Source organism: Crinia signifera, chromosome 2 (assembly GCF_055691185.1).
Source record: "Crinia signifera chromosome 2, ASM5569118v1, whole genome shotgun sequence".
In the NCBI taxonomy this organism is placed as follows: domain Eukaryota; kingdom Metazoa; phylum Chordata; class Amphibia; order Anura; family Myobatrachidae; genus Crinia; species Crinia signifera.
Genome location: NC_139218.1, coordinates 190,828,290 through 190,850,043, shown reverse-complemented (window position 1 = coordinate 190,850,043; position 21,754 = coordinate 190,828,290). Strand labels below are relative to the sequence as shown.

The window sequence follows — 21,754 nt, the reverse complement described above, 5'->3', positions numbered from 1 at the left end:
CATCTGGAGAGCCACAGGTTGGCCAGGCCTGGCCTACAGAAAGGTGTCACACAAGAAACATCTCATGATGGGCAAAAGCAAAGAACCCTCTCAAGACCTCTCATTGTTGCAGTACACATAGATCTCACTGCTTACAGAAGCACTGTTTGGGCTATAATTTGGAAGTGGAAAGAACATAATTTCACCCTAAACCGGCCATGCCCAGGTGATGCTTGCAAAATTGTACAATTTGCTGCGCTATATAAGAAATGGTTAATAAATAAATATATAAAATAAAATTTCCGACAGAGGAGTTCATTTATCAGAGGAGTTGTCCAGGAGATAAGGACCACTTGTGGAGAGCTTCAGAAAGACTTGGAATTAGCCGGTACTGTACATTGGATTGCATGGTTTGTTGCTGACATTTGGTGAAAATGTTGATGTGATCAATACTTATTTTACCCGCTGTATATATGGGCATGGGTCGCAAGCTGACCCTAGGCATAGGCAACCTAGCGGTTCTCAAACTGTGGTCCTCACCCCAAAGTGGGCCCTGACCTTCTCAGCATGGGGTCGCGACTCCATGTTGCTGACCATCAGGCTGATGACTTTTCTAATCTTAGTCAGTGATTCAATCTGTAGAATTGTCTGTTATTTTAGACCCCTCCCATCACTTTGTGCCTCCACAATGCTGCCATGTGATGTGATCACCTTCTGCAGTAACTTTCTGGGGTCCTGTCATTATTTTTACTATCTGATGGGGTCCCAGAGCAAATTAGTTTGAAGACCCCTGAACTAGGGCACTTGAAATGCCTAAGGGCACTCCACACCTAGCCTAAGGGCCGGCCGCCAGCAGAGGTTTGGGGCACTTGCTGGCTACAACGATCGGAGCTCAGTTCTGATTGGGCAGAACTTTATTAAACAGTCGGCAGCAGGGAACAGCACAAGGGGGCAGAGGCGGGCTTAGATGGTAGTCTTTCCCCTGTGTAGATGCAGATTACGGAGGTGGCAGCAGCACAGGAGTCGATTTATCAGAGCAGCATACTGAGACGGAGTAGCTCAGGCTGCTGCAGACTGTATATGACGCGGTTAGAGGGAGGTATAGCAGGCAGTACTTAAAAAGTACTGCCCGGCAAATGGGCTCCTCTCCTCCTCACCTCACACCATGCTGTATCTGCAATCTGGTGTCTTCTCACTGTCTATCCTCTTGACAACCCTCCCACCGCCACTCATGGGCTGCATGATGTGAGAGCCCCTGCAAGACAGAGCTGCTGCCTGGCTGGAGAGATGACCTGCCTCCTCTCAATACCTCCAGGTAACTGCTCTTTGACCTGGGCACCTCACATTCAGATGCTAATGGTATATTCTGTCTCCATGTCTCTCCTCTTTCTGTACCTCTCTCTATATATATTTCTGTATCTCTCTCTCTCTTTCTTTATCTATCTCTCCCTTTCTATCTTTCAATGTTTCTCTGTCCAGATCTTACCCTATCTCTCTCTTCATGTGCCTTTCTCATCCATACATATTATAAAAATATTTTCCTCTGACCACTAGTCCCTCATTCACCAGCCTGTTTTTTTTTTAGCTGGGGTGCACATTCAGATAGGTATGTTTGGGGGGCTAATCTGTGCTTGCTGGGAGATGGGTGCTGAGCTGAGGGAGGGGTACTGGTCTAGAGGCACAACTAGTGCTGGTGCAGTCAGTGCATTGCATCAGGGCATGCCCCAATAACATGGTGGGATTATCTGCTAGGGGGCACCAACAAAAAATCTTGCCTAGGGCATTCAAGTAGTTAGGGCTGGCTCTGTATGGGTCATAGGGTCGACAGTCATTAGGTCAACCATTGAAGATCTACATGCATCAAGGTCGACATGACTGAAGGTCGACAGGGACATTAGGTCGACACAAGCATTATGTCAACATGCACAAGGTCAACAAAGGGTTTTTGACTTTTTTGGGCCAAATTGTCAACACAGATACTAAAAAAGTGCACCACTGTGCTCGCCATGCTTCGGGCACACTTTTTTTATTTTCCCACCACATCCTAGTGGATGGTAGGGCATGAAATACCGCCTGTCCGCACAAAAAGAAAAAAAAGTGAAAAACCCCATGTTGACCTTTTGAATGTTGAGCTTGTGCATGCTTATGTTGAACTAATGACCAGGGCCGGTGCCACCACTAGGTAGCCTTAGGCATTTGTTTAGGACACCGGCCACTAGAGGACGGCACTGGGCAGCAGAAGCATAAAGCTCCCACCAGAGGAGAGGAGAGCAGAGCAGGAAGAAGAAAGTACCTGCAAGCTCAAGTACTATTCATCCTCCCAGCAGGTGAGTCGTACCCCTCCCCCCCCCCCCCCGATCCCATCCGTGGATTAGCGCTAATCTGCCCACAAACCAAAACCCCCCCCCCCCATGATCATCGTGGGCAATCCCTCTGGAGCCCCCTGTGCTGTTCAGCGAGTGGTAATCTGCGGCTGGCTCCCGCTGCGCCCCTCCCCCCTCCTGTGCTGGTCAGTGGTAATCCGCCCCAGCAACCACAGCGTCACCCAGCATCAACACCCCCCCCCCCCCCCCCCAAGGCCGCATCACACACCCCCCTCCCACCTGGGGCGCTCCGGTGCATTGAACCGGCCCTGCTAATGACCCTGTCGACCTAATGCTGCTTATGTTGCCCTAATCCCATTTCGACCTTCTGTGGTTGACTCTTCTCGACCTAGTGACCATATATATTTCAGCAGCTCAGCTATAGACATGTGAGCCCTGTCCCTGGCAGTCAGAATAGACAGCAGGGGATTGTGCTTTCAAAATAATAATAATTTTTTTCAACCAGCCACAGTGCTGCTAGAGAGTTTTGACCAGCGCACTCAAAGACTTACTGCAAGCACTGGTCAGATGCCCGTTAAGGGAGAGAGAGCGATTCACCAGGTGAGTTAACAATAACTCTTCAGCAAATGCTTTGTTCATACATTGCATCAGAGGTGGAGCTACTGGTGGCGCAGCTGGTGAGGTGCACAGGGGACTGCCGTTATTAAAGCTGGCCATACAGTTATATGATTTGGGCCCTTTTTTCCATGATTCTGACGGATTAGGCCGAGAAAGAGGGTGAAAAGTGCCCAAATCGTAGGTGCCTAACCTCCGATTCCAATCTGCTGCGCTATCCCGTGTGCATCAGATCTGGATATCACAAGTGCTGCACATAAGATTTGTTGGATCCGGCAGCACTTGCTGGGGGTCACATATGACACAGCCGGACCACATCCGATATATTGTATGTGGTCTGGCCTCCAGCTCTCTGGCAGGCATTTGCAGAGATATTTCATGCGATACATCAGATTAGTATATGGGGGCCTTAAGGGCCCCGCGGCTGGCAGGATTACCAGCATTACTAATAATGAGTCACACTGATTTGGGGTTATAAAGGAGGAGGAAGCAATCTGGCGGAAGGAAAGGAGAAGAGCTCCACCATCTCCATCCTTAGTCCCTCCCCTTCTCTCAGGGCCATAGGGAAAGCAAGTGGTGCCGCCCCAGCAAATGATCCTCTGCTGCTCCAGAACTTTCTGTGTGTCCTAGCCCCCCTGATTTCCCTCCTTTCTTTCCTGTCTCTGGCTCCCCATATTCTCCACCACTTTGAAAAAGTCCTTTCCTGCCGCTGTCTATTGTCGCCTTGTCAGACTCTCATGAAGAGTGTACAAGAGACACTGCAGAGTGTGAAGTAGTTTAGATGCCAGCAGCTGACAAAGTGTGGAACTTGAGAAGGTAAGTTGATGCAGGAAAAATGCAGCAGATGCAGCACTGCCTTCTTCCTATTGTTCTCAATGCCGACTCTGACAGTTTTCCCTTTCAAATCCCAGCATCCTGAATACAGATGAGGTGGACAACAGGGCAGATGAAAGGGCTGGTGGCTGTTACTGTCCTCCAAACTTACTCTCAGTATATTGCTGGTCTCAGTACCCTGCCCGATAGCCTGTGTAGAACACCGATGCAGAGGATGAGGTGAGGGCGGGACCCTGGAAAGCACGCTTTTGTTGGTCTCATCCCCTTTCCTTGGCAGTAAAGCATGATTGATAGGACCGCGCTTCTGATTGGGGACCCAGACTTTTATTTTTTTTAAACTCCCACATCCAAGTGGTATTATGGCATACCACCCCACTTTGACTATTGTTGTGGGCCAAAATCATATTTCTGCACCTGGGCCCACCATTCACTAGTTCCGCCACTGCACTGCATCAATGCTTTGACTCGCTTACCTGATTTCATTATTCCTCCGCTATTTCAGTCTCTTGATGGACCACCACCTTGGTTACTGACATGTCAGGGTGTTGCTCCTTTGCCTCTTTGATAGCTTGTACCAAAACCTGATGAAATGCAACACACTTACAATTATGCAAAATCAAGGATATAAATAAATAAGAAACTAATAGATGGATTGAATCCACATAACAAAATATAAAAAAATAAAAATGCACCAATATACAGCCATGTGTTACCTGGTCATGATCTAAGTCTCCATCGCCTGTAATGACTATTCTCTTCTCTATTCGAGTTTCGGAGATGCCACCTTTCACAGTCTGAAAGAATCAAGTGAAACAGATTTTGACAATAAATACAGCTAGACATAGAATATTACATGATTTGTATATGTAGGTAACATATTTAAAAGTGCTGTAAATGTAGTACATTATTCTGTTATCATATTAGCTTGTACAGTAATCTGTTAATTCAAGTATGCTTGGCATTTACACACAGGAGTGGGCAATAAATGGCCCTCCTGCTGTTGTAGAACTACAAATTCCATCATGCCCTGTCATAGTTATGCTATTTATCTATACTAAAACTGTTGCAGGGCATGATGGGATGCGTAGTTATACAACATCTGGGAGGGCTGCTTATTGGCCACCTCTGGATTACAGAAAAGCTGCTCAAGACAATTCTGCAGCTCGTTACCTTGGTAATCTGGGTGGTGGTGGTACTGCTGGTGGTTTCAGAGGTAATGGTGTGTGCAGTAAGCAAAATGCCAGGTTCTTGGTCATTGTTAACATCATCATTCTAGGGAAATAAAAAGGTTTAATGTATAGATTGTTTACAAAAGAGAAGAGGTGCTGGTTCACAACCAAAAAAATCTTCCTGAATTTGCTCATCCCACTCTGAAACTATAGTGTAGGTTACCGCTGTCTTTGCCCATTTACTAGTGATGCTAAATTGCAAAAAAAAAAAAAAAAGTATAGAGGTTGCAGCATACCAGGGGCGCATTAAGAAGGGGGGCAGAAACGCAGTCTCTGCCTGGGCCCCCTCCTCTCTAGCTGGCTGCTCAATTGACTTCCAGTACTAGGGTCATTATAGGACCCTAGTACTGTACAAGCCGCATCAACCAGCATGCTCAGAAAGACCATATACTGTGATGGTAACATCCAGAACTTTTTAAAATGGAAGATCCAGCAGTACTCCTCCAAGATTTCCACCATAACCAGTAGATGAAGACTGAGCCGTGAACAGCTTTGCAGCTGAACTAATAAAAGTTATCCAGGTAAGAAGGTACAGCCTCAATAGATTTAACTATTTTATTGCACACTCCTCAACCTAAACCATTGAAATTGAATTTATAGTCATTAAGATCAGTAAAAATCATCTAGCTCATCAAATGCAACCCCCCCAATTAAAAAAAAAAACGAATTGCTTAAGCATTTTTTATGTCATTTTAAAACCATTGGTCAAACTGCTGCTGACCTGGTCTTTGAAAATTTACCTCAAGTAAAAACTACACCAGATCAATACTTACCCTTGCTGCCTCATATGTGATCGTTTTAGTCTCTGTGTGCACCAAAGGGACTTCTTTGGTAGGGATTTGTCCTTTCTCACCAGTTGAGGAATTGGAGATGGTTACGGTCTGTGTTTTCACCAATGGAGGCTGTATAGAAAGTGGGAGAGGATAGACAATATGATTTAGTTAATTCCAGTTGAACCATATGACGACTGTTAAAGGAACCGATCTCTCGTGACCAAAGTGTGAGTGAATAAAATACATTAAATGTGCGTCATAATGCTGCAACCAGTTATAGGACAGTTGTCAATAGTACACATTAGCTTTATTGTCTTAGCCGTGCCCTAGTGAACAAACGTGTTACAGGACATGATCATTAGGTTAGCCAATTCAGACTGCCCACCCATTTTGTAGAGAATTTTTTTATTATACTCAGCATGCATGTCAACTCCTTAGCCTTAATCTTTGCTCCTTTTTAATTAACTCACCTGTATTTAAGAATGGCTGAAGTTCAGCGTTGGTCAAGTCCATTAGATATATGTATTTTTATAAACTTGTCCACCATTACAGCTCTTAACAAATCTCGACCATTCATTTTCTTTCAAAATGACACCGCAACCACCATACACTAGCTGCAAGATTTGCCTACTGCTCCTCACAAAGCCACGTTTACACAGAAAACCACAGAACAGTATGATAAATAAGGGAAGATTCAAATTAGTCGTGAGATATGCGCTATGATCTCACATGTTAATACTTCATGCTCAATGCATGACATTCTAGCAGAAATAAATAAATAAATCAAACCAGCACGAACAATTCAATCAAAAGCATCACATTGTGGCAATCCCACAGCTATCACACATTAAATTTGCATACTGTAAATCGCAGTCTGCAAAGTGCAAGAAAGACTGGGAAACATCCCAAACACAAAAACAGTGGGAAATGGGATAGTAAATGGCCATAATGAGAGGCTAGTAACACAAAAGGATTTGAGGCTGTTATAAGGTCGCATGGTCAAATTTTAACAACTTTTATTAATGAATGAAAAATTATAAATAGCATATGGATTTCAGGAAGTGTTGGAGTATACTGGGGTACATTTAATCCTCTCTATTCTCTTTTGGAAGTATGTATATAGCAAAATATTAGAAAACATACTTACAACTACCATCTGCAAGTTAAGAAAAACACTTTTCCATTAAATCAACACATCAACATACAAGTCCTTATTAAATACATCTCTGCTTTTCAGAGAAAATGTACATGAAATATGAAGAGTGGCCATATTTTACAGTGTGTACACTATAAAAACCATTATTAATCACAAGGACGGCAGTACTGCACTTTAGCCTGGATTTTATTTATTTATATAATTTTTACAAATGAAAAGTAATTATTTTTGTAGCTATAATTTCTTCCTTTTAAAATTGCATCATCATAACGTGATTTTCTAATTGAATAGCAAATGTTGCAGGTGCTGGTCTTGCTGTGGCTAATTGAATTGGCTCCATAAGATGATAACCCATGGTCTAGGAGAAAAAGTAAGTACATGTAGATAAATGTAACAGTCTGGTCTAAAGTATGGAGTGGTGTATAACAGATCAGCATTTTTTCCGGTGCTTTTTAATCTTTGTATTAAAATCCTTGGAAAGCTATCAGACTTACTGCAGACCTGTCTCACATAACGCTCCCACAAACAGCTACAAGTCCTCCTCACTAATAGCAATCCCTGCTACGCCTGATCAGACTTCAACACTTTATTTCTCTCATATTAGAGCTTGCTGTACTCCCACACTGCTGCGCACTGGCTTCTCTTGTCAATTCTTCACTACGCTGCTCTCTCTGAGCAGGTTTTATCCACCTTGAATGTTCAAGACCTAAGTGCAGTGTCTTACACATCCTCAACAATAATGATAATTAAATTGCCTAGCAAGAGGACTATTTTTGCTGGTGACCTTAAGCGATTTTAAGGATTATTAACTCAGAGGAAGAAAATATCTTTCCAGAGAAAGATTTATAGACAAAATTGGCTACAACATGGCTGATAGCATTTAATGTACAAAGCGATAGCATTTAATGTACAAAGCAGGGTTATGTACTGTGTTATTTAGAATAAAGAAAAATGATAGGCTCTGGTCTTTTTTAACTTAATAGTTACCACAAAAAGTAACTCAAACCAGCTACCGGTCCCTTAAGTCTTCTAAAAACAACAGAATATGAAAAAGCATTTAATTATAAATACAATGACTTATTCCAGTTGATGTTATTGTTGAAACATCAAAATACGTCTCCAAAAATCCTCATGATGGGAAATAAAAAAGTTCAGAAAACTAGCAGCAGTAATTTCACAAAACATAACAAAACCTCAAACCAAAAAAAAGAAAAAAATATTTAGTGCAAATTAAATTATCCAAAGTGATGTAAGGGAGAACATTCACGTAAAAAAAACAAAAACAGTGATCCTTAGTACCGGGCCTACGTATAATACATCCAGTTAAGAAATGACCATTAAAAAAAGGAATGGGGTGTGGAGGTTTAATTGTCAGCCCAGTATTAGACAAATCATATATCCTGCACACTCTCGGTTACTAAACATAAACTACTGCCTGTACCAGTAAAAAATGATTTGTCGCTTGGCCAGTAGAGGGCACCACTCCACTTAAGTCTTAAGGACATATCTGACCTTCAAGAAATTCCCTTTAGTTTGTAACAAAGAAAAAATGCTCCCACCTTGCCATTTTATTTGTCATATAAGATTTGCACCGAGCTCAATGAGCAATAGAAAACTAAGGAAAATTTAGGAATGTGTGCAATTATTTTGCATTGAACTGTCAGTTTTACAGTATAACCTTGTTCTGTTTGTACTGTGTGAATATGCACTGTGTGAGACATGAGGCATGCTATGAATAAATAATAACATAAATAATAATTTATGGCATATTATGAATGTGCAATATATGGTTCTTCAGATTTAAATCAGAGCCACATTTTAAGCTTTACTTTTTAAAACAGATATAGATATATATATATATATATATATATATATATATATACACACAGAAACTTAATTCAGTTAATGCATCATAGCAAATCCACAGAACATAATAACAAAATCCAAATCCAACATTATATAGTTGGAAGAATGGTGTATTTGCTAAAGATCACAGAAAAAGCATTCCAAACTTATAGACTTCTAGATTTGTTCAGCTTTAAAAAACTAAACCACTTTAATCAGATGTTTGGTGCTCATTCTGAGGATTTACGAGGCACCGTCTGTGTGTATGATCCCTACATGCCTCAAACTGGTACAATCAGACAGTGGCACTTAGAGGTCAAACACTGATAAAACGATCATGCCAGTTCCGCATAAGCACAGGGGGTATGGATCATTGGGTTGACCCTAAATGGGTTGACCCAACAGACCACAGGATAACCCCATATGGTCAAAATAGAATAGGTTGACTGGGTCAAAGGTTGACATGGTCTAAAAGCTGACATGGAAAAGGTAGAAAGGTCACAATGTCTACACATATAAAAGGTTGACAAATGCACAATGGAAATAAATGACAATTGTTTTTGTGGTGCCATTTACCATTTTAAGCCACAATTAGTGTACCAGTTTGCTCGCCAAGATTTTCGCAGGTTACCAATTCCAATCATAACTTAAATCACGGTTGACCTTCTACACTTTGACCAATTAACCAGATTGACCATATAAGGTTGACCTATTGCAGGAATGAGGAACCTTTGACTTTTCAGCTGTTGTTGAACTACCCCATCCCATGCAGCCCTGCAACTGTTTTACATGGCCAAATAGCAAAACTGTAGCAGGGCATGCTGGGATGTGTAGTTCAACAACAGCTGAAAAGTCAAAGGTTCCCCATCCCTGATATAATGACTGTCAACCTAATTAAGATACCCAAGCAAAGCACAAGTGTGTTTTCTATGCAAATCTGTAAAAGGCACAACTATACATTAGGTGACCCTCAAAGAGCTGCATGTGTTTCCTGGTGCTATGCTACAGTGTGCAGTACAGCTGGAGTAAAGAAAAGCTTCCATTACCAGCGCGCTTCCCTCTAACCTGTACTGACATGGCACACTACGTTATGACACATACACGGCATACATTTTTTAAAACACTATTTATTCTAATAAAGTTCTGTTTAATGACTGTTAGCATTTTCATTTATGTCACTTGTCATAAGTTTAGAAAATGTAAGTGATCAATTCCATACAGATCATGTACAAATAGCACTGCACATAACTAGCCATATTCTATATTCATAGTGGGCATAGGAAAGATGTGGATGGCAGATGAGAAAACAAAACAGGCTGCTACTAGCCTAATGGTGTGTACACACCCTGCGATTTGGTCAGTCGCATCGTATCGCACGCAGATCGCATGCAGATCGCAGGGTTTTAACCGTATCGCGCGGCAGAAAGTCTTGGCTGCCTTGACTATATAGTGCAGATCTGCACTATATAGTCAAAATTGTATGCCATCGCATGCATGCCGTGCGATCTGATCGCATCGGGGATCGCATCGCACGGCACATCTCAGGTGTGTATACACCATTAGTCTGATCACATTTGGGAGACATAAGAATCAACTAGAATACATGTTTTAATGTTAACTAACAGGAACAAATGGTGAACAAGAAATGATGGATACAAACCATGCCTTATATTTTAGCCCTGCATTGGTATAGGAAAACAGAATTATAGCAACAACCTATTTCAGCAAATATCAGAATGCATTGCAAAAGGGCTAAATTACATGTATGTAGAGATTGCTATTCAAGCGTCCATGTCCCAAAGGAAAATCCTATGTTCAATGTAACAAAATTGGGGACAGAGACCAGTATGAATGAGACAAAGCGGAGAGTTCAGGAGGTGAATGATGACATTTAGAGAGTGCAGAGTCCATCGTGGATGCCAGACACTCTAAGTCCAGTATTTTCAGTCCACAGCACACAGATGGAAGAAGTTGGAAGGCAGTGTAATGCAGAGGTACAGTATTATTTAGATATATACAAACACACCTACATAGGAAAATAAATCATGATTTAACATCTAAAGAACACGTGTGCAATAAAACCAGACCGTTAGGACATATAGTAATTCAAAACCACAAGGGAGACACAATGAGCTGAACATAAAAATCCATACAAGAGAAAGAAATGGAAATATGTTCAGGTGTGTTTCTATACAGCTAAAAATATATGGTCTACTAACACCAAAATGGAGACTACTCAACAGCAGTGCTCCAACTGAATGAGAGTGGACTCCTTAGATGAGTGCTCATAAGAACACCAGCCACCATAGTGTCACCGCCAAGAAAATGACAAATGACATAAGGAAAGGGAGTTGGGGATTTGGGAGTAAATGCGGGTGCAGACGGCATTTTTCCACAGACTTCTCCTCTGGCATTGGGATGGAGACTTTCGGGAGGTTTCCCCGATGGTCTGTCCCAGATGATTTTACAAAGTCTTCTCCCTGCGCTGGAGGCTCACCCGGAGTCTGCCCGCAGAGGGACGGCAGAAGAGAAAAAGACAAGTGAAACCGAAAAAAAAGGAAGAAAAAAAAAAGGAAACAAAATACAGATGGCAAATGGAACAGGAAAATGGAATTGACTTCTTTAGGTATGTGCAAAGTATTGGCAGGCGGTGTGGTGTGAAAGCTTCCACAGGTATCCATAAATGCCACAACTAAAAAATATACAAAGGCCATAGACCAAAGTGCACAATGCTTCTATTTTTTTACATTTTAGATATAATGGCAGTGATAGGTTCACGCAATGTAGACACATCTCATCCTACATTACTAACAATGGCAGTGACAAGTTTAAGGACACCATCCATCCTGCAGCCAATATATACTAAATGGCAGTGGTACATTAACAGTGAGATGTTCTTACAACATAACTGTAGTGGGTTAAGTCACTTACGATTAAGGACACTGAAGAAATTCTAAGCGCAACTGATGAATACATTTAAATGTTGCAGAACATTTATTAAAGAGAAAAATTTTAGAATTCTTTTCTCCAGAATATCTTAGATGGTTTAATATTCTTCTCTGATCTAAGACAGAAAGAACTGGGCTCTCAATTGTCTCAAGGGGACAGCTGTACACAAATTGGCTTTGGGGTTTTGGGGGGATTCTTTGCACATCCCTGAACAACATTTGGCTGCAACATCACTGCAAGATGGCTAATCAGCATCAACACATGATTGTGAAAGATTAAAATTGAACAGGGGAAAAAAAAAGCAAAATAAAACATTTTCAAAAAATGTTAAAATGAAAAACAAAAACAAAGATGGCAAGGAAATAAAGTGAAAAAGAAAAAAGAAAAGAGAATAGGGTATAGTTAACTCCGCTTTGCAAGCTGTGAGAACATAGGAGATCCCTTAAGAGCTGCAGAAGATGGTTTACCACCAAAGCAAATAGAAGACTTGGACTGGGTGATAATCCACCTCCTGGAAACCTTAACGTGGAAGGGATTGTATAGCAGATTCAATTAGAGGCAAGATGTGTAGAATTTCAGAAATGTTGCTGGAGCCCAAAAGTTCATTTTTAAATGGCTGACGGAGATTCTGTGCCCTTATCAAAAAGTTATTTCTTTAGTGTAGGAGCCTTGTTACAAGACATAGTCATGCATATACCATAAGAAGTACAAAAGAACAACCTCTACAGTATATATATCACATCACAAGGTAGCAGACTAGCTTTTGAAGCTTTTGCTTTGAGCAGGCTTAGCGAAAATATATATTTTATACACACACACACACATATATATATACATACCTATACACACACACACACAAATACTGTACATATACACACTCATAAATACATGCGCACACACACACACATATATATATATATATATATATATACATACCTACACACACACACACAAATACTGTACATATACACACACTCATAAATACATGCGCGCGCGCACACACACACACACATACATACCTACACACACACACACACACACAAATACTGTACATATACACACACACACACACTCATAAATACATGCACACACATACCTACACACACACACACACACACACACACAAATACTGTACATATACACACACTCATAAATACATGCACACACACACAAATACTGTACATATACACACTCATAAATACTGTACATGCGCGCGCACACACATATACATACCTACACACACAAATACTGTACATATACACACTCATAAATACTGTACATGCGCGCGCGCACGCACACACACACACACACACACTGAATGGATGTACATCAGGGAAGAACAATAACATAAAGTAGATGTTTGCATCCGAATAAGATTCAGGACCTATGGGGATATTTAATTGTCCTTGCTAAATTTTCACACCAAACAAACAACAAACACAGGTATATAGCTGCCCTATTTTTTGCATTGGGCTATTCAATTATAACTCAATTAGAACAATTTGTTTTACAAAAACCCATTGAATCCAGGTTTGTAAGTTTGTTTTTGCAGGAAATGAGGGCTGATATGGCTGGTTATTGGGGATTTTTTCCAGATGACTGCTGGTATCGGAGTCAATCGAATGGTCACTGAGGGGTGGTCAGTTAGCCACAGTAATTTACTGTGGCTAACTGTCCTCCTAAGTGTCATTTGTATTGCAGGTATACATATAGATAGGACTTCTTGTGCAGCACGTAGCTTATTGCACCCCACCGAACATGTGTTGAATACATAATACTGAAACTTTGGCACCTGGTATTTATTTTATGAAGGGAGTGCCGCACAAATATCTCCTGCATTTATGTTATTTACCTTGTGTGGGTCTACTGCTGGGAGGGCACCTGATTTATTGGTGATATCATTTATGATTGAGGAATGCTGCTCACATCGTGGAATATACACACATATATACACATATGCTGTATGCATTCTTTGCATTAATATGTTATGCTGCTGATCTTCACCATGGTCTGCTATTCACTATGTATGTGAGCAGTAACTGTTGAGGTGAGTACCCCATTTTTCTTTCTTTGTAGTAAAGTGTCTTGACCACTGTAATTGCAGACGAAATACTCTGGACAATTGTGGAAACCGTAGCTGGAACACACTGACTGGCGACATTCCCGGAGAGAAAAGCTAAATTTTATGCTGTGACTACAAGTAAATTCATCAATTGAACACTGCAATATTTCCTTTCTTCTATGATGCCAGCAGCAGATAGCCTACTTGGTTCTCTGTGCCACACAGCACAAGGATCTGGGCATCACCTGGGCTTGTGAACACAGCGACTAGAAGCAAAATTACCAAAACATGTAGTCTGGTCGGATATGTTGAGGTTTCAAATTAACAATACAGATTAAATGAAAACCCCACAAGGCAATAGACCCAGTTTGCCAACAAGGCACAGTCCAAGTTGCCAGGGACTTTGTTATAGTGTTGGGTGTTTTCAGCTGGTACGCTTGATATATTAGTGAACATCACTGACCAGCAGACATTACATATACAACCGTGCTGATCATTTGCACCAAAACAGGTCATCCATTCATTTATGCTATTTACATGCTGGGCGACACATTGGAAGCAGGTCAGTGTGTGTGCATGTTTCTACACACAATATATCTGTGCGTCACTGTTCATGCGTATATGATTACAGTGAAAACGCTGCTCTAACAGTATGATGACAAGTCAGTCTAGTGTGTTGCCAGCTCTAGATGTAAGACTGCTCAATTTGCATAACAAAGTGTCAGATTCTGGCTGTATGGCCTACACATCACTAGACATATGCCTCAGTTGTGCCAGTTCATCAATACGTGCAACAGGACACGCTTTGGGGAGAAGGACCCCCTGCCATGGTTAAGTATAAGTGTTGGGCATGGGGAGATGAAAAGGCAATTGGCAGGGGGTGTAATGGCGGAATCAGGAGAGAGTTGTTATGGACGAGATGGTGACGGACAGAGGAATATAAAAGAAATGGGGGTCTGACACATAGACTTGTCAAGGATATTTTGCAGCAGGATCTGTTGGTTTCAGTGGAGCCTTGTTAATAAAGTATAGCCTAATGGGTGTATGGTTATACTAATTTGGCAAACATTTAGCATTACTTGGGTAACAAACCATATCTATACAATAAAGGTGGGGGCAGCAATTTTCTTTACATTTTTCAGATACTATCGGTGAACACATTGCTAATAGTAAACTGTAAATAAATGAACAAAAACAAAAAAATTATTTAATACAGCATACAGATGTAGGCTGAAAGAAGGCCAATTCTGTGTCACTCTATATGAAAGCAACACTAAAGGTGCCCATACACATTACAATTATTGTATCCAATATTGGATACAATATCGCATCTCATCGCATCTCGGTTTTGCGATAAGATGAGATGAGATCTAGTACATGTGCAGCACATACTTTTTGTACTAGATCTTATCTTATCGCAAAACCGAGATGCGATGAGATGCGATATTGTATCCAATATTGGATACAATAATTGTAACGTGTATGGGCACCTTAAGACCAACAGCACACAAATCTAATTGTTCCTACATACTACTACTGGTAGTAATATTTATTTTCCTGCCCCAGTGACTCCTTTCCAAGCGGTCATACAGGCATTCACACTGCAGTACATTCCTTATAGTTACCAAACATATATTAACTGAGGAAAAAATGTTGTGGTCACCATATGTTTAAAAACAAACAAAAAAATCCATCATAAAATTAAGCCTCCTGCTCCAAAGGAATAACTTTGTCTACTGCCTGAAAGCATTAGTATTAACATCTGTAAATATTACAGGGCTCATTATCCTGACAGCGTCAAGGACTATTTATATGCGTTATAATAAGGATAAATTTTGGGTCCCTTCAGCATTTTGCAAGTGCTCAAACATGCAAGTTTATCTGTTAGCAGGAAGAATAACCTTGCAGCCCCAAAAAGCAAACCTTCCCTTAGTGCTTTTGGGTTTGTATTCGCCATGCATAGTTTTCAGTTAAACCTATAAACAAGAAAAGAGTGCCAGCAGTCGACAAAGCACCAACACAGCCATTGTAACCTCTGCAGCTGGTTGTGGCATATGACTAGAAAAAAAAAAAGAAGCTAGGAATGGATGGCACAATGCAAGGTTGTATAAATGGCCGGCCACAGCATGATCTTAGCGTGGGCTTTACCTCTGACCCGCATACTTTCCGCTCAGTGGGTAGGACAAGAGCACGTTTAACCTGGATCCAGGTAAGAACAATAAAAGCAATCACAAATTCATACAACTTTAGCATGGGTCACATTATCCATAATGCATCTGGAGTTTACTCATGTACAGCTCAAAGGCAGATAGGCTGCTGTTTTATACATAGAAATATAACCAATATGGCTAAACTGCATTTGGATTTCAAAAACACAATTGAAATGACTTTGAAATTAAAAAAGAAGGCTGCATTAAAATGAGAGAAAAGGGAGAAGAATACAAACAGATACACAGATGTGGAACGGACTTAGGATCTGCAGTCATCAGTAAGGTACAAAATAGTGAAATGGTAGCTGGAAATATACATATAAGTTTTTTTCTAAAGGCTTAGAGGGAAACCATACAATCCGTGATCACAACGACTATAACCAAATATCTACCATATCACTATACTACAGTATATCCAGTTTTGGACTTTCACATATCCCCAAGTGAAACGATTTATATTTATAAACTACTAATGTCATGCTTCACTAAAGAATAAATCCCATAGGGTAAACTTACTAAAATGGGAGTTCTATTGTAGATTAGATGTTGCTATGGGAAACCAATCAGATTCCATCTATTCTAGAAGGTGCTAAATAAATAAGAAGTAGAATCTGTTGGTTGCTATGGGCAATATTCTATCTTCAATAGAACTCCCATATTTATATATACTTTACACTTACTGTCTAATTTTTGATATACATAATATGTAAACAGGTGTTAAAAATATTAATAATATAAAAACACTCTTCCCGGAGCAGTTTATGCAATGATCTGAGTCAGTGACACTGAATTTCCCACTGTAATGTCAAATCAACAAAAAGCATTATAAAATATAGAACTTGAAATTTAATTTTTTCGACAGCTCTTTCTATATAGAGCATTATTCAGAACATAGTTGCATACACCTCTTAAATGTGGGATACATTTTAGAAGGTGTATGCAACTATGTTCTGAATAATGATCTATATAGAAAGAGCTTTCAAAAAAATAAAATTTCAAGTTCTATATTTTATACTGCTTTTTGTTGATTTGACATTACAGTGGGAAATTCAGTTGTTCTATGGAGGTGCGATCATTATTTGACAAGTCATTTAATTTGTCTGTGGGCCCCATTAATTAACAACCAAAAGACCCAACCATATATATCAGCTATGCCTGCCTAAAGTCCTGGTTAGGGCACCCAAAGTACCAAGCGCTGATACCCCAGGATTCCCTCTATCTGCCAGAAGGGGGGCGTGTGTTCCGACAGAGCTCTCCACCGTGCCCCCCCCAACCCATCTCCCTGAAGCGGAGATGGGCAGGGATTCCGCTCCCCGCCGCCGAGGGATGGGGAGGCACGTGCGTGTGAGATGCTCGCGCATCCCTGTCAGATGGAGCGCCTCTCTGCCAGTGGAGGGGATCTGGCGAGGGCTGGAGCTGTATGAGAAGCACTCCATCTGTATGTGTTTATGCTCTTAAGAGTAGGTAGGTCTCCATTTCTATTACATGCTCTGTTGCAGGGCAATACGGAAGGTGTAATGGTTAGCATTACTGCCTCACAGCACTGAGGTCATAGGTTTGATTCCCACCATGGCCCTAACTGTGCAGAGTTTGTATATCTCCCCGTACTTGCGTGGGTTTACTTTGGGTTCTCTGGTTTCCTCCCACAATCCAAAAACATACTGTAATTGGCTCTCAACAAAAAATTAGCCAGAGTAAATGTGTGTGCGTGTACATATGGTAGGGAATATAGATTGTAAGCTCCACTGGGGCAGGGACTGATGTGAATGTTAAAATATTCTCTGTAAAGCTTTGCAGAATATTAGTGCGCTATATAAGAAACCGTTAATAAATAATGATAATTAATAAATAAATAATGCTCATTTTACTCCTGCTGTTAGGCTTATGGTGGCCATGCACTACTGCAATGTATATTAGCAGTGAATGGCCACTTGACCCCCTTGAGGCGTCCGGGACCTTCCCGTATGGCAGGATTGCATGTGATACATTGCATGTGGTCCTTTCACATGCAATGTATCGCATGCGACTCCGTCCGCCGCTGCCGGTAGGGGGTCAGAGTATGAGGTCAAACTGGCAGCAGGTCCAACCTCCGTCTCAGGTCAGATACACATGGGACATGCTAGGGATGTCAAACACCACTGATTCTGCCGTTTTCTTTCCCGATATATTGGAATCGGGTGATATCGGACAAAATTGGACTAGTGTATAGGGACCTTTAGCCTACCTGCACTAGAGAACACTTTTATAACAATAGGTACCTAAAGTTTGCAACAACAGCTTATTTAAACATGTGCAAAACCCACACAGATTTATAATTTTTTTTGCTAAATTCGAAAAACATTAAATAACTGTTACCTAGTGCTTAAACTTCTCCTTAAAAATTACTTCCAAAATTGTAATGTCTCTTACAGGTTTCAAACATTGATTTGTTTTGTACACAATAAAACTTACCCCATCAGTGCCAGTTTGGACCTGTCCATTGAAACTGAGGGTACGGAAAGGAGAGTGGGTGGAAAGGCGTTTATCCCACTCACTGGGACGTGGTGCAGGAACAGACTCCATGAAACTTTTCTTCAGCTCACGGATACTGGCATGGTGACGAATTATTTCATCTTGAGTCTTCTCTAAATCCTGAGAAAAATTGTTGGGATAGTGGATAGTAATAGTTGCGGAGTGAGAAAATGGGAGGATTTGAAAATATATAGCAGACATAAAAAGGAAAGGAGGATGAGGTAAAGAAAAGAGAACCAAAGGAGCAAAGGGGGAGAAAAGAAAGAGCAGTAAGTAGGCAGAAACGTAAACCAACGAAAAATCTCATGAAAACATCACACAAGATGGAACACTGCAGTGAAAGAGTTAAAGCACCTGGCCAGCTGCGATCATTGGGCAGTAGACCACAATTGAGGTAAGCAAAACCTGCTGCGTAATTCAGATGGATAGCACAGCCATTTTAGAATGTCTTGTTAGTTATATTAAGAAACAAAATGTGCCACTGTAGAATGTTTGACAATTTTCTGTTTGCAACAAATATACATTTATATGTGGTAAAAGTCATACCTCTATAGATGCCAGGGCTGGACTTTATTTTACATATATTTTATTAAAATAAATAAAGAGCTGTGCTACCTGCAAGAATATAAAGTGAGTTTTTCCATTTTCCCTGTGTATTTTCCATTTACGCTACTTTTTAGGATTTAAAGCTTGCTACATTTTCTGTGTTTACATGATACGATGATGTAGCATTGGAGAACTGTGTGCTATTATATATCGCTGTCCAGTTCAATCTTTAGCCATCATTTGGCCACTGATTAACTATGATTAAAACCTGGTTCTTTTTTCCTCATAATAGGCTTCAGCACTGACAATTTTTTTATTATCCTACACCTGGTAGCAGCAGCCATAAAGACAGATTTGTCAAAGAGAAGAATAGTCCTATGGGATTACATCTTGGAAAAAAGAATACTGAAACCAAGTTTACAAAAAAAAAAAAATTAGATGGTCAAATAAGTCAAACAAACTTTTGACTCATGTAACAAACTTTTTTTTTTAACAGTGAACACATTTCCCACAGGAACCAATTTCTAGCTAGCATTTTGTAAGCATGTGCTACAAAACAATAGGTAAAAGCCGATTGGTTACTAAGGGCAACTTCTATAGTTTCACATTCTTTAGAAGGTTTGATAAAGATCTGCCTCTTTGGAATATATAAATGTGATATAATACCTTATTGACAAGTCAATTTGTAAAAAATGTGCCCTGCTAGAGCTGCGCTGGTCAACTAGAAGTGCTGTTATTGTGAAGGGAAAACTACCCTAGGTGAAGCCACACAGTAGGCTACACAACTCACAGAGGGGCAGATGTATTAAGCCTGGAGAAGAGATAATGAACTGTGTTTGAAAATGACAGTTGGGAGTTGATTGGCTGGTGCTTTATTTCCACCATATCTCTTCTCCAGGCTTAATACATCCGCCCCAGAGTGAGAAAAGTGCAAAAACCATCTGTTCTCAGCTGTTGCCCTTTCTCCAGAGATCCAAAGTGTTTCTGAAAGCAACACCTGCAGGAACACTATTTGTTGGGAACACCCTGGATTTGGTTACTGTGGGCAGTATTCAATGTGAAATTTTCTCCGTGCATGGCGAGAGATTTTTTCTCTCGCCATGCACTCTCCGTGTTCCGGAGCCTCCTGCTCCCCCTATTCAACGTGTTAAAGACTCGCCGCCACTCGCGGCGAGTCTTAACCCCTGCAGCGGACGAGCGTCCGCGGCAGGGAGCTGTCAGGGAGCCGGGGGACGTAGCAGCCAAGAGAGATTAAAGTCTCTCTTGGCTGCTGCAGGGGATATGGGGAGGGGAGCAGGGCTCCCCTGGACCCAGGCAGCACAGGCTGCCCCCCCTATAGCCAGCGGGGGACCCAGTATTCACTGTACCCGAACGTGCATTGGGTGCAGTGAATATATGAATATCTAATGAGCGGCTCGAGCGCTCCGGCCCCCTGCTGGCTGCACTGTGTAAAAAAAAAAAAAAAAAAAAAATATTTTTTTTAAAATTAAATATATATTCATGTGCTATAGGCACATGAATAAAAATAACATGGCCCTTCACAGAAAAAAAAACCTGATTTTTTTGACACCAAAATTAAAAAAAACACCCTTTTAGTTTAAAAGTTCACATTCCTGCTCTCCATCAAAAGATGGAGAATTTCTACACGGAGAGAGACGGCGAGAATCACTTAGAAAGACGGAGAATATTTCACATTGAATAGGGTGGCTCGCCTTTGGAGAAAAAAAACCTCTCTCCACCGCGTGAAAAGCACAAACTCTCCAGAAATCACAGCGAATTTTTCTCATTGAATACTGCCCTGTGGCTGAGTAACTGCTCACAAGCTGCAGATCACCATGCGCAACGCTGTTTGCTGGAGAGGTGTGATGCACACCAGCATTGGACTATAATACGTTATGTGGAGTGACTAATACGGTTTCACAGATGGGTTTAATAGATGCCAGGAAAAGGCTTAATACAAAACTATAAAGATTGGGGGAAGCTGTTCTCATGGTGTAAAATAGGCCCTTTTTAAAAAAAAAAGGGAACCGTAAATGCTACATTGACATCCTAGGGAGTTGTGTGATTCCAACACTGTGTAAACGGTTTAAGGGAAGGGCCTTTCCTGTTTATGATAGACAATGGCCCCATGTACAGAGCGAAGACAATCAAAAATCATTTTGGGCAGCAAAACTTGACTGGCCTGCCCAGAGTAGGAATTACAGTTACGGGCCATCGCCCAAGATCAGTGCCCAGAGATCAGTGCCCAGCCTCTAATACTGCTAAGGTTGAAAAAAGATGTATCCCCCAAAAGCCCTGTTTAAACTGTGGTGGGAAACCATAACAGAAAAGCAGAAAAACGGAAGAACATTTCTATATTATTTCCCATGGTTTTGGATTGAGCAGAGAAGATGCAGCTATGGCTGTTCACACACACAATGCAATTCTTGACTTTAAATGTTTGCGAAGGTTTTTATTACACATATGTTCTGTGCAACTTTGACATGTTACTATCCTGTATGGTTTATATAACTTGAGCAACTGCTTCTTTGCTAGCCTATCCTACCCTTATTATATGTTACAAAACCAAATGGCTTACAGTATTTCACATGCTTTGGTTCTGACAATAGTTACCACTAATCAATTTATAGCTTTGTCAAAGAGGGGTTTAAACTGTGATGCAATGCAAGCAAGTAAGGGCCTAACTCAGACTTGATATCTGCTGTGCGAATTTGCAATGGT

General features: G+C 41.0%; 1 protein-coding gene across 20 annotated transcripts in view; it reads right to left on the bottom strand.

Annotated features, from left to right (window-relative positions):
- The window catches only part of LOC146060339 (protein 4.1-like), a 158,350-nt gene that overhangs the window by 1,896 nt on the left and 134,700 nt on the right, over positions 1–21,754 (bottom strand). For 14 of the 20 annotated variants that reach the window (XM_083173448.1, XM_083173450.1, XM_083173434.1 and 11 more), the window contains 6 exons: positions 18,428–18,607; positions 15,915–15,965; positions 5,755–5,883; positions 4,923–5,024; positions 4,466–4,546; positions 4,226–4,333 (listed from right to left, as the gene is read on the bottom strand). In XM_083173448.1, coding sequence (XP_083029574.1) covers positions 4,235–4,333; positions 4,466–4,546; positions 4,923–5,024; positions 5,755–5,883; positions 15,915–15,965; positions 18,428–18,607 — 642 coding nt within the window. In that variant the 3' untranslated portion in view covers positions 4,226–4,234. The other 6 variants (XM_083173451.1, XM_083173437.1, XM_083173444.1 and 3 more) reach the window with 3 other exon arrangements.